The sequence below is a fragment of the Dipodomys ordii genome, unplaced genomic scaffold, assembly GCF_000151885.1.
Source record: "Dipodomys ordii isolate 6190 unplaced genomic scaffold, Dord_2.0 Scaffold33, whole genome shotgun sequence".
In the NCBI taxonomy this organism is placed as follows: domain Eukaryota; kingdom Metazoa; phylum Chordata; class Mammalia; order Rodentia; family Heteromyidae; genus Dipodomys; species Dipodomys ordii.
Genome location: NW_012267249.1, coordinates 534880 through 548041, shown reverse-complemented (window position 1 = coordinate 548041; position 13162 = coordinate 534880). Strand labels below are relative to the sequence as shown.

General features: G+C 51.4%; 2 protein-coding genes across 2 annotated transcripts in view; one reads left to right on the top strand and one right to left on the bottom strand.

Moving 5' to 3' along the window:
• Utp11l (UTP11-like, U3 small nucleolar ribonucleoprotein (yeast)) overlaps positions 1 to 11349 on the bottom strand; it is a 17527-nt gene extending 6178 nt beyond the window's left edge. The window contains exons 1-2 of the mRNA XM_013016763.1: positions 11320 to 11349; positions 11104 to 11165 (exon numbers count right to left, since the gene is read on the bottom strand). Coding sequence (XP_012872217.1) covers positions 11104 to 11165; positions 11320 to 11349 — 92 coding nt within the window. The remainder of the gene's footprint in view (positions 1 to 11103; positions 11166 to 11319) is intronic.
• Fhl3 (four and a half LIM domains 3) lies at positions 5089 to 7947 on the top strand. Its single transcript, XM_013016911.1, has 5 exons — positions 5089 to 5261; positions 5367 to 5541; positions 6634 to 6803; positions 6893 to 7079; positions 7182 to 7947. The coding sequence occupies exons 1-5, from the start codon at positions 5106 to 5108 to the stop codon at positions 7334 to 7336; spliced, it is 843 nt and encodes a 280-aa protein (XP_012872365.1). The 5' UTR covers positions 5089 to 5105; the 3' UTR covers positions 7337 to 7947.
• Positions 11350 to 13162: the final 1813 nt, after the last annotated feature.

Here is a 13162-nt window from a genome sequence, read left to right as displayed (position 1 = left end):
CCGGCTCCGCGCCGGAACCACGGGGTGCAGAGGGGGCCCCGCGAGCCGCCCGCCCCCCCCTCCCCACACTTCTGCCTCCGGTCCTCCGCCCGGTTCCACCGCGGGCTCCCGGGACACGCGGAGCCCAGGAGCGCGCCCTTTTCCGACCACCCCGGCTGGGCGGGAGCCGCTGCGAGAGTTGGGCGGGGGAGGGGATCACGTTTAAAATTGAAAAATCGAGAGGGACAGTGGAGGGTTGGAGAAAATGAGGCTTCTCGAAAGCCTGTCGAAGGGAGAGACCGAGACAGACAGGGACACACCAGCCACCGGAGGCTGCAGGAGACTATTCAAACAGGGACCCAGGCTGGACGGACTGAGCTGCTGAGCTACAGGACCCAAGGCAAGGAGTGGATCCGGGTTATGGGGAGCATTTGAAGAAAAAGCACACTTAGCTGGGCCCTTCCCAAGGCCGGGAAGGGCCCTGAGGCTAGAGCTTCCTTAGGCTCATGCTAAATCTGCCTCAGGCCTTAGAGACCTTACTAGAGACACACTCCCGGCCGGCCGAGATGCTAAGAGATCAAGGACTGGATGCTGAGACAGATAAAGAGGGGGTGGTGAAACCAGACGTCCAGCCCTTTAGGGACCCTGAGACATCAAGACATGGGATATACAGAGAGAAATAGAGATCTCCAGAGTGGAGGAAGAACCTCTTTAGAGATTCAGAGAGACCTGGACCTAAAGACAGCAGCCTAAGTGTGCAAAACTGCTGAGTGGAGGCCGGCTAGGGCTCTGAGATAGACCTCCAAGAAAGATCCAGCCTTGACTGGGAAGGGGGGGGGTGTTAACAAAGCTATGGGGAGATAGGACTCTAAGATCATCCAGAAAGCTGAGGGCCTGAGACTAAGAGAGATAAAAAAGGAGCCCTGTGCACAAAACTCAACCACCAAGACAGCCTTAACTTATTTTTAAACTCAAATCTTGGAAGAGCTGCTTCAGCCCTGGGGGACCCGGGTGAATGAACTGTTCCTCTCCTATCCCTAGAGCAGCTGCCAGATCTGCTCCCCACCCCCTTTCCCCTAAACTGCTTGGACTTCCAAGCTTTGTGGGGGAGGGAGAGGGAGAGCAGAGTTTGGGGTTAATGCCTGGTAGCAGGGAGGGGAGTGGGGGGGCAGTGGAGGAGGACTTCTATTTCTTTCCTTTAAGTCTCCTGTCAACTCCTAGGAGTTGGGGGAGGGGTCTGCTGTGATTCTGACTCACAGCTGTGAGGCCTGGCCTAGGTCCTCTTAGACTGTGTATGGTAGAGGGTGGGGTGGGGGGTAGACAAAAGGGTTGAGCAGTTGGCATGGGTAATTGGGAAGGCTTCTGGGTGTCTTCCAATCACAGGACTGGGGGGAGGAAAGCTGGGCTCTGGTGTCTCTCCTGTCCTCCCTTTGCTGAAAAGCTGACCACCCTCTCTACCACCACTGAAGCATCTCCAAGGAGAGGACTCCAGGTTGTAAGGCACAAGAGCCTCCTCTGATACCTGAGCAACCTTGGCCATGTCCCTGCCCTGTCCCTGGCTGCTTTGTGCTGTGCTCTGCCTGCCTTTTGTGAGATCTGATGAGACGATAGTGGGAATGTACTTTGTGAGGACAGAGCAGAAAATAGGTGTGTACACCTGTGTACCTGTATGAGACCTCTTATAGCTATGCCCACTGGAGTCAGGCTAACTAGGCTGGAATCACTATTGGTCCCAGTATTTTTCCCTGCTAGACACATGGGCCTCCGACCTCCACTATTCTCTCTCGGCCTATTCTGAAAATGTCCAGGCCAGCTCCCTGATCCAGGTTTGCTGGAGACCTGTCAGATGCCAGCAAGGGGCTCATAGAGAAAATACAGATGGCTACAGTTTCCTGAGGAGTTGTTACCTGCCAGGTGCTTTGCAAGGTTTCTCATATTTAAGTCTGACAACAACTCCAGAAGGTAGAAGATAGCATCATCTCATTTAATTAGATGGACTCTTGGGCTCAGGGTGTGTGACTTGTCCAAAGTCACAGGATGCCAACTCTGGTTTATATTTCACAGCTTGTGCAAGTCTATACACACTATGGCACTATACAGATGTGTGGCTATTCTGAGCTCCAGGAGGTTTACTGGGGAAGGAAAGGGGTGGTGTGTTGTATCTAGGTCTAGGTATAGTGGTGTGTGTTGGTAGGCAAAGGGGATGCAAGCCATCTCCTGTAAATCCTGCCCTTATCAGCCAGAAAGGAATATAAGACTACCCTTACCCGTTCGGTCCTGCAGCCTTGCCAGAGAAAGGGGGAGGGACAGGGACAGGCAGAGACAGGTGGGCTTGATGGTGCCCTTTACTGCCCTCATCAGAGTCCATCTGGATAGATTAAGGGATTGGGGGATTCTGGGAAGGAAGCTGAAGCCACACCCATACCCTATTTGGGGTAACCAGTCTCAGTGCCCAAGCTCCCAGAGGGCGGATCCAGGGCTAGCCTGGGCCTGGGAAGGTGGCTGCTGCTGCTGCTGCTGCTGGCCAAACCAGGAAGGAAAAGACCCAGGGCACATGGCTGAACTCCATCTGTGTGGCCCCCTGCTGCCCAGTGGCTTACAGCCCAGGCAATCCTCAGATACTGGGCCAGAGGAAAACCCTAGTGTCAGGGAAGATACTCTCCACCTTACAGCCTAGACCTTACCCTAAAGGTTCTTGCTTTGAAGATCCTAGCTCTAGTCACCATGTGCTCCTCTTGGAGTGTTCTACCATTGTACAGAAGGAAGGCTTCAAACTCATAAGCCCCAAAGATTCAGGCCCTACAGGCTTAGAGCATCTGTTGGCGCCTGAAGTCTGAACTCCAAGCCAGAGTGACGCTGTTGGTGAGAATTTCCCGTTGGGGGTGGCTGAGAAGAGCAGGGCTTTTTCCTTCAACTTGAGCCAGGGCAGGCTCTGGGGACTACTAGTCCAAAAATCTAATAGTGCAGGAAAGGGGGTTGGTGGGTTCTTTTGTACTTCCCATTAACTTCCCTAGGCCTATAGTACAGCTCGGAGTACATCCATCCCCTTCCTATGGGTCCTCTTCACCACCCAATTCTCTGGGAGCAGGCTTCGTGGTGGAGGAAGCCAGAGTCCAGGAGCTTGGACTTTGGAGCCAGAGCCTGGAATCAGGCTGTAGAAGGGATTGGGAACCCCACTTTCCACACACATGCGCACGCACACCCTTGTTCCTCATGTTCCTGTTCCACAGGCAGCTGTGTGGATGACCTCATCCCACAAACATGCTTTGTTCCTGAGAAAATGGAAAGTGTCTGAGGTTTGGTGGGGGGCTGGGTGTCTGTAGCAATAGCTCTTAGGACTCCCCTATGTCCTCCCCACCTAAGAAGGGGGCCTGATTGGGGAAGACAGGTCTCTTCCACCCTTCACACTCAGTCTCAGATACCGAGGAATCAGGAAAGATGGGCAGAGGCTGTTTCTCCAGAGGTAGGGGATTGGAAATCGTGACCCAGAGAAGAGAAGGGCCCTGAAGACTTTGAGATGCAGCCAAGAGAGATGCCTGGCAGAAGGTGCCAAGGGGCACTCTGTTCTTGTCTCCAATTCCTTTCTGCTTCCCCTGGCATCTCGTTTTCCCTTTTTCTCCCTCCTGCTGGCAGAATCTGACAGCTGGCCCTCAGTGCCAGCACAGCTGCAGCAGATGTTTGCAGGCAAGGCTGCCCAGACTGATGTGACCAGAGACACAGCAAGGGTGGAAGGGGATGAAGGTAGAGGGTCCAGCTGGGGACACTTAGCTGTGTCCAGCTTGCAGGATTTCCTTCCTGCCTAAACGTAGGCTGAATGTCTCAAATTCCTTTTGCTTGGCTGGTCCTCCTGGGAGGGGAGGCCCGACTTCTGACACCACCCTCCATGCTTCACCAGTCCAGCATCGCTCTAGCATTCCACCATTTCCTGGATCAGGATGGGGCCTACACTGCCCCTTCTCATTCCCTAACTTCTCAGGTCAGAGCTCTAGGTAAAGGTTCTTTTATACCCAGGGGGGTGGGGGGTTCAGGAGAAGGTGAGAGGGCTGTCCATCTGATATAGAGTAGGGGGCTTCCTGTCCCTGCTATCCTGGACAGTGAGGGACATGAAAGCTAACCTTAGGCTGGGCAGGAAATGAGTCACTGACCCAGGAAAAGCCCCTTCCCCCCCAGATCTGCCAAGGCCAAGATAAGAAAACAACTCTGCTTCCTGACTTTTTTTTCCTGACCCTTTTCCACTTTTTTTACAGAAATAAATACGTAGGACTTTTGAGTTTCCAGAGCAGCCCTTCTCTAGCCGCACCTGCTGCCCTCTGGCTCATCTGACTTTTTTTCTTTTTTTTGGGGGGGAGGGTTCCGGTCCTGGGCCTGAACTCTTGGCCTGGGTGCTGTCCCTCAGCTCTCAGCTCTTCAGCTCAAGGCTAGCGCTCTACCACTTGAGACACAGCGCCACTCCCGGCTTTTTTTCTTTGCTTATGTGGTGCTGAGGAATCGAACCCAGGGCCTCAGGCATGCAAGGCAAGCGCTCTACCACTGAGCCACCTTCCCAGCCCATCATCTGGCTTTTCTTGTGCCTGGTTTCTTCTTGCTTTCATTTGTTGGTTGGTTTGCTTTTGTGCCTGTACTGGGCTTGTATTCAGGGCCTGGATACTGTCCCTTCACTTTTTTCACACAAAGATAATGCTCTAGCGGGGCACCAGTGGCTCACGCCTATAAATCCTAGCTGAGATTTGAGGATCATGGTTCAAAGCCAGCCCAGACAGGAAAGTCTCTGAGACTCTTGTCTCCAATAAACTAGCAAAAAAAGCTGGAAGTGGAGCTGCGGCTAAAGTGACAGCACCTGAGTTCAAGACTCAGGACTGGCACTGGCGCGCGCGCGCCCACACACACACACACACACACACACACACACGTGCTCTATCCACTTAAGATGCACATCTCTACGTCCAGCTTTTTGCTGGTTAATTGGAGTCTTATGGATATTTCTGCCCAGGCTGGCTTTGAACCACCTTCCTTTTTTTTTTTTTTGTTTAATGCAAATTGCTCTCTACTACGGGATAAGTTAGAGCCATTGTGGATGACCCCTACCCCACGTTCTCTTCCTAACAGGGCTCACTCACATTGCAACAATGAGCGAGACATTCGACTGTGCAAAATGCTGCGAGTCCCTGTTTGGCCGTAAGTACATCCAGACAGACAGCGGTCCCTACTGCGTGCCCTGTTATGATGACACCTTTGCCAACACCTGTGCTGAGTGCCAGCAGCTTATTGGGCATGACTCCAGGGTAAGAACCAGACAAGGCAGGGCAAAAAGAGTGGACCCTGGCAGGAGGAGGCAGAGGATGGGTCTACCTCTCCTGGGTGCCAGTATCCCTGCCATGCCTCCACAGGAGCTGTTCTATGAGGACCGCCACTTCCACGAGGGCTGTTTCCGCTGCTGCCGCTGCCAGCGCTCACTAGCTGATGAGCCCTTCACCTGCCAGGAGAGAGAGTTGCTCTGCAATGACTGCTACTGCAGCGCCTTCTCCTCACAGTGCTCTGCCTGTGGAGAGACCGTCATGCCTGGTACGTCCCAGGGGCCTCATCCAGGGTGGCATGCCTGGCACCTTCACATTTGCCTGATACATATATGGAGGCACACATGGGTAGCTCGCATGACATGCACACACATGCTTGCACAGGCAGTACGTTCCTGGAAATCTGGTGTGCCAGTGAGGTTCACAGGGATTGGCACATCCAGTCTGCCCTTGAAAACTGGGCAGGTGCAAAAACTGGTGCTCTCCTAAGAGCTAAGCATGTGTGGTATGTGAACCTGCATGCATAGAGGAACTTTAGGGTGTGCTAAGACTTGTGCTTGCTGCATTGGAACTTTGCGGGAGGAGAGGTTAAACCAAGCATGTGTAGAGACCCACATGCTTGTCTGACAGACATGTGAGGACTTGGCATGTATGGAGAATAACATGTCAGGAACATGGAGGAGTGTAACATGCCTATACCTATAAACCTTGCTGCTCAGGAGGCTGGGATCTGAGGATCCTGATTCAAAGACAAGAAAGTTCATGAAATTCCAATTAATCAGCAAAAATCCAAAGTGGAGCTCTGACTCAAGTGGTAAAGCACTATGAGCCTTGAGTAAAAAAACTAAAGGACAGTGCCTAGGCCCTGACTTCAAGCCCCAGTACTGGCACAAAACACACACACACACACCATATACTACACATCCCATACTTAGGACATTAGTACTTAGTGCAGGAAGAGATTTGCTTGCATAGTATATGTGGGCTTTCCTCTGTGTGTGTGTGTGTGTGTGTGTGTGTGTGTGTGTGTGTGTGTGAGAAATTCATTTCTGGTGTATAAGGGCTTAGCATGTACTGAATCAACATGTCGATTACATGGAGGATGTTAAAATAATCTTGAGGATAATATTATCAGACATACAGAGGCTTAACACACTTGCCTAACGTGTTGAACACAGTGTCCAGTGTTTGGGGAGAGCCTAGCAAGTGCAATATACATGGTGGGGGTCTTGCTGCATGTGTGTGGATACCACCCTGCTCAGGCTATAGAAGCAGTAGGGATGCTGGGGAAGGGGTGGTTAGCAGAGTGGCCCTCAGGAGCTGGGACACAGCCTCTAAGTGGGACTCCTGTTTCCCACAGGGTCCCGGAAGCTGGAATATGGAGGCCAGACGTGGCATGAACATTGCTTCCTGTGCAGTGGCTGTGAGCAGCCGCTGGGCTCACGTTCCTTTGTGCCCGACAAGGGTGCTCACTACTGCGTGCCCTGCTATGAGAACAAGTTTGCTCCTCGCTGTGCCCGCTGCAGCAAGGTGGGGGCTGGGCCAGCGGGCTAGGGGTAAGGCCTGCTGTGTGGGATGGGAATACCCACTCCCTCTGCTGATGGATGCTACCCCTGCAGACGCTGACCCAGGGGGGAGTGACATACCGCGATCAGCCCTGGCATCGAGAATGCCTGGTCTGCACTGGGTGCCAGACACCCTTGGCAGGACAGCAGTTCACCTCTCGGGATGAGGATCCCTACTGCGTGGCCTGTTTTGGAGAACTCTTTGCACCCAAGTGCAGCAGCTGCAAGAGCCCCATCACAGGTGGGACAGGTGGAGGAGGGTGCAGGCAAGGGCTGGGTGTGGTAGTGGGTACTGCTGTGGGGTAGGAGTCACCCCAGATCTGCAGCACTAACCTCTCTTCAGGACTTGGTGGAGGCAAGTACGTGTCCTATGAAGACCGGCACTGGCACCACAGCTGCTTCTGCTGCGCCCGCTGCTCCACCTCCCTGGTGGGCCAAGGCTTTGTGCCCAGTGGAGACCAAGTGATGTGCCAGGGCTGCAGCCAGGAAGGGCTCTGAGCCAGGGCTCCTGGCCTGGGCTTTCCCAAACCAGGGCTCCAGGACACCAGGACTCTGGCTACTTTCCTGAACCATCTCTGGGATCCAGCTCCTCCCCAGAATGAGGCTTCTCCTGAGCTTCAAGATTGTCTCCCCTATTCCATCACACCCCAACTGGTACTCACTTACCCAGGGCCCCCAAACTCAGGCTCTTTTGGATTCAAGCTGCACTATCCCAAATCTGAATTCCAGAACTGAGCCCTCTCCTACAGTCTGACTTTCCAGATCAAGCTCCCTCAACCAAATCAGGGCTCTAGATTCCCAGCCCTCCAAATCTAGACACTGGGACCCAGATCAGTCTAGACTTCTAGACTTCAGTCTAGACTTCTCTGAATCCACCTAAAGTTTCTTATCTGTGTCTGAGAAGTCCTCAAAAGCCCTCTGTCTTTTTTTATTCCACCCTGCCTAAGTCCCATCTGCATCCCCAGAGCATCGGGTGGGGGTCCTAAGGTACTGGGGGCTGCCCAGCTCATGTCCATCTTCTCATTTTATTTCAGCTCCATCTAGCCCAGAGATGGGCAGAGAGGGGTGCGGGTTAGCTCACCCTGTCCTAGATTCTGCAATAAAGCAGTGTGAGGAGGCCCAGGCCTCTGCGTGTTGGTCTGTCCAGAGGGTGACAAAGCTTTTCTTTGCCGACTCTAGCTAGCTCTTCTAGACTTCTGTGGGGCGGGCCATGGGGTGGGAAAGCCCCTCCCACCCCCCCCAGGAAGGGGATCCCCCACAGCAGCTACCGGGCTGTTCCAAGCTTGGCCTGCCAACCCCCTGCTGGCAGAGGGCTCAAGCTCCCAGTAGGGAAGGGAGGTCCCAGACTGGAGCCAGAAGACAGTGGGGTTCTCCCTCCCCTAACAGCTCCGCCCCGATTCCCCACCCCCCCCCTCAGTGCAGGCGCCTAGATTCCCCAGTCAGGCAGACCCTCAGGTCTTTTAACCATCACCATCACCCCCTTCCCGAGGATTAGTGGGGGCGGCCCGGGATCCGGATCCGCTCGCCCGCCGCACGTTTTTTTGCCAAAAAAGGCAAGGATGTTGCTGCACGCGCCGCGGGAACATCTGGATCCGATTCCCAGTATGAATGGGTCATGGCCCCGCCTCCCCCCTCCGTGATTCAAGGCCGGGGGCGGGATAAGTGGGAAGGGGGGGGGACTGTCCCCGAAGTGGGGCGATGGGCGGGGCTCGCACCCCTGGTCCCTCCCCCTCTCCCTCCTACCCGGTGGCTGCACCGTCTGGCTGCGGGTGCAGGTTTGTGCGCTCTGGGGGCCTCCGCGGCCCGAGGCTAGGGAGGGAGGGAGGGGTAGACCCGGCCCTTACCCCCCCACCCCGGTCCACCGCCCCACCCCTCGGCCTCGGGAAGGCGGGGCCCCACCGCAGGGCAGAAACTGGGACGGGCACCCTCCCCGCCACCGAGCTGCCGGGGTGAAGTCACCGGTGCACCCGCGCTTCGAAGCCCTCCCGGCCCCTGTGCAAAGCCTCAACTTTATGACGCCTGAGTTGATGGACCTTGTGGACAGATCTTACCAAACACCTTAACGCCAGTGCCTCTAACGAAGAGCTTCCACTTGTCGGTTTAGGTTCTCCTTGTGTCGTTTCCCTCCCCTTCCCCGCCAACCCGGGGGCTGGGCTCGCCCCTGCCTGGCTCACACCTCCTGTTCAGCTCCCGGCATTTACTGCAGGGTCAATAAATACTTGTTGAGGAAGAGCAATCCCAGCTTAGAGAGCAGCTGGCCAAAGCCCTCTCCCCCCCCCCCCCGGCCTGGAAACATGCGCTGCTGTGGGGAAGCAACGCGTCATTGCATTTAAAGGAAGTGGCCAAAAGACTAAAATGGCATGGTAGAGCCCAGCTCCTGAGAAGTCAGATGCCAAGTTAAACAGACCTCACCCTGTGGGCAAAGCAGCCTGTGCAAATATGTAAAAGCAGAGAGTGGTGAGAGAAGATGGGGTTCAAGGAGATTACTAGCAGTGCGTGAATAATGAATGGATTGGAGGGGTAAATTGAGCAGGTTATCCGGGACTCTCGTGCACTGGGCAGTAGTCCAGGAGGCAGAAGATGGGGCAGTAGGGACAAAGACAAGACCTAGGGACCAGTTTGTGGCAGTGTAGGTGAAAGAGCGTTTTGGGGCTGAAAGGCTTCTGTTTTGAGGCTGAATGACAGAGTAGATGCTTGACTGCTCTACCTTCCCCCTGAAGAGAAAGGGATTCACAGCTACAACCTGTACTTCATTTGTTTCTTTGTTGGAAGTTAATCGAATATGAGTCTCACAGGCTCTCCTACCTGAGCTGGCTTGGACACACAATCCTCAGATCTCAGCCTCCTGAGGATTACAGGCATGAGCCACCAGCACCCAACTTTCCTTTATTTCTGTGTAAACATTTATTTCATTGAAGGGATGGAGTTTGAACATGGGCCTTGAACTTGCAAAGCAGGCACCCCATTTGAGCTAGGCCCTCAGCCCAAATATATAAAATTTTTAGATTTAACATCTTACAAGCAATTTATTTTTAAATTTGAAAACTAATATATGAGGTTGGGGCCTGTCATAAGTGACAGATAAGAAACAAAAGCCAGTTGCTGATGGCTCATGCCTATAATTCTAGCTAATCAGCAGGCTAAAATCTAATGATCATAGTTCAAAGCCAGACCAGGAAGACTCTTATCTCCAATTAACCACCAGAAAACTAGAAGTGGTGCTGTGGCTTAAAGTGGTAGAGCACTAGTTTTGAGGGGAAAAGCTGAGGGACAGCACCCAGGATTGACCAAAAAAAGAAAGAAAAGAGAGGGGGGGGGGAGAAGGAAGAAAGAAAATGTGTACACCTAAAAAATATCTCTAGCCAAGTCACCAGTGGCTCAGGCCTGTAATCCCAGGTACTCAGGAGGCTGAGATCTGAGGATTGTGGTCTAAAGCCAGCCCGGGCAGGAAAATCCATGAAACTTTTATCTCCAATAAACCACCGGAAACCCAGAAGTGGTGCTGTGGCTCAAGTGGTAGAGCACTAGCCTTGAGCTGAAGAGCTGAGGGACAGCGCCCAGGCCCAGAGTTCAGGCCCCATGACCGGACCCAAAAATAAAATAAAATAAAATAAAATGTTTTCTAAGTTCATTATCATCCACGTGTAAGCTCATGAATCCATCTTTCATATTTCTTCACTCCATTCCATACACAGTGATGTAAGAGACTCAAAAAATAGAACTTTAGATCCTATCTCATACTTCAAGAAAAGGGAGAAAAAAGATTCACTATTTGAGGGGCTGGAAAGGTGGCTCAGTGGTAGAGCGCATGCCTTGCATGCATGAGGCCCTGGGTTCGATTCCTCAGCACCACATAAGCAAAAAGAAAAAAGCCGGAAGTGGCGCTGTGGCTCAAGTAGTAGAGCACTAGCCTTGAGCTGAATAGCTGAGGGACAGTGCCCAGACCCAGAGTTCGGGCCCCACGACCCGACCCAAAAAAAAAAAAAAGATTCACCATTTGATTCAAGCACAAAGAAAGAGGGCAAATCAAAACCAGTAAGAGGAAATTATCTGGAGCAACACAGTAAAAATGATTTCTAATGCAGCTATTCAGCTAGTTTAGAGAGAAGCTTAGGAAAAGAGAAATATATCCAGCAGATTTCCAGAGCTTTGGCCATTTTATCAATGGCATGAATTATTTTCCAGTTGGACACAGACCCTCAGTTGCAGTGCAGAGAAGTTGTAAGCTTTCTTGGCAGCACACCTGCCAAAAAGACTGGACTTACTCTGCACGAAGTTTGTAATCTTTCTTTTTCTCCAGAAGACCAAGATGTTTTCGAAAGCCAGGCTATAAGACAAAAGGAATAAATTTAACCTTAGTTTCTCCAGCAAAAACATGTTCAAATCAACATTAACATCTGATGGGACCAAGTCTGCAGTGCTGGGTAAATCTGTGTCCTTGGAGCAGACCCATTACTATGTTCCTTCCCCCTCCCCCTAACTGGGCTCTGCCCAAGGATAAGAGGGACCATGTAGGCGCCAGACAGGTCACAAGCACTGCCATAGTACGATTCTTGGCCTATTAAGGTCAGAGAAAGGCAACAATGACTCGGCACTAAGCAAGCAGTTGCCAGTTGTACTAAAATTACTACCAACTTAATCCAAGGGCTTATAAACTACTACAAGAGAAAAACATAGTAACAGGAGGCAAATGTGGTAAGGGAACTAAATTTAGAATCTGGAGAATTAGGTTTAAATCCATGCTTTACCTCTTCACAGTGTAACCTTGGGCGAGTTACTTAACATCTCTGAGCTGATATTTCCTAACTGTAAAATGAGATTAGTAAGGGCAGGAGTGGTGAAGTCTAAGGCAAGAGGATGGCCAGCCTGAGCTACTCTTGTCTCAAGAAGAGAAAATGAGGGCTGGGAAGGTGGCTCAGCGGTAGAGCGCTTGCCTTGCATGCCTGAGGCCCTGGGTTCGATTCCTCAGCACCACATAAGAAAAAAGAAAAAAGCCAGAAGTGGCGCTGTAGCTCAAATGGTAGAGTGCTAGCCTTGAGCTGAAGGGTGAGGGACAGCGCCCAGGTCCAGAGTTCAGGCCCCATGACCCGACCAAAAAAAAAAAATTAATCTTCAATAAGTGAGATGAGAATTGATTATTGTCTAGTGAAATAATAAGGCCTGGCTTACTTTAGTTTTTATTTCACCATCCTTTAGTACAAATAGTGATTTGGTTCTTCTGAACCAAGTAAAAGAATATCAGATACATCATTAACTCTACAAAATAAATATCAAGTTAACAAGCAGTAATACAAAAGAAACATTTGCTGCTATGTACTACATGTCAGACATATCTTGAGCTAAACTATGACATCCTAAAATAAAGTCCTGAAAGGTGCCAAATGATTATTCATACCACCACTTATTGAGCATCTTTCTCCCAAGTAGAGGGATCCAGAAAAGAACAAAATGAATAAGCAATCTGTCCTCAGAGCTTAAAGTTTAGTCACTTCATTCTGGAGATATTTCTTCACAATTCTATAAGAAATAATCATAAACTTCCTGGAGCCTTTCTGAGACTGTCATATTCAGCTTCACTTCCTATGATGGGCTATTTTTGTTGTTGTTGTTTGTAGGGCTTGAACTCTGGATTTGAGGGCGGCGCTTCAGCTCAAGGCTAGAGCTCTACCACAGCATCACTTCTGGCCTTTTCTGTTTCTGTGGTGCTGAGGAATCAAACCTAGGGCCTCATGCATGTGAGGCAAGCACTCTACTACTGAACCACCTTCCCAGCCCACGATGGGCTATTTTTTTTTTTGGTCGGTCATGGGGCTTGAACTCTGGGCCTGGGCGCTGTCCCTCAGCTCTTCAGCTCAAGGCCAGCGCTCTACCACTTGAGCTACAGCGCCACTTCCAGTTTTCTGGTGGTTTATTGGAGATAGGAGTCTCACGGTCTCTCCTGCCCAGGCTGGCTTTGAACTGTGATCCTCAGATCTCAGCCTCCTGAGTAGCTAGGATTACAGGCGTGAGCCACCAGCGCCCGGCCTGGATTTGCTTTTTTGACCACACATTGTGTCGTTTTTGCATCTGACTTTTGTATGTAGCAATGATGCTGTTTTCAGGGTTCACTCCTAGAATTCCTTCATTGCTGAATAATAATGCATTGTATAGACTTGCCATGTTACGCTTATCTGATAACCAGCTAATAGATCCTGGGGCATCTAGTTTTTGTTGAGAATGAATAATCTCATATGAACACATGGCCATACGTTTTCATTTTACTACCTAGAAGTGTACATACACACAATATCAACTTCCTAGGCCTGCCTTATGCTAGGGATGAAA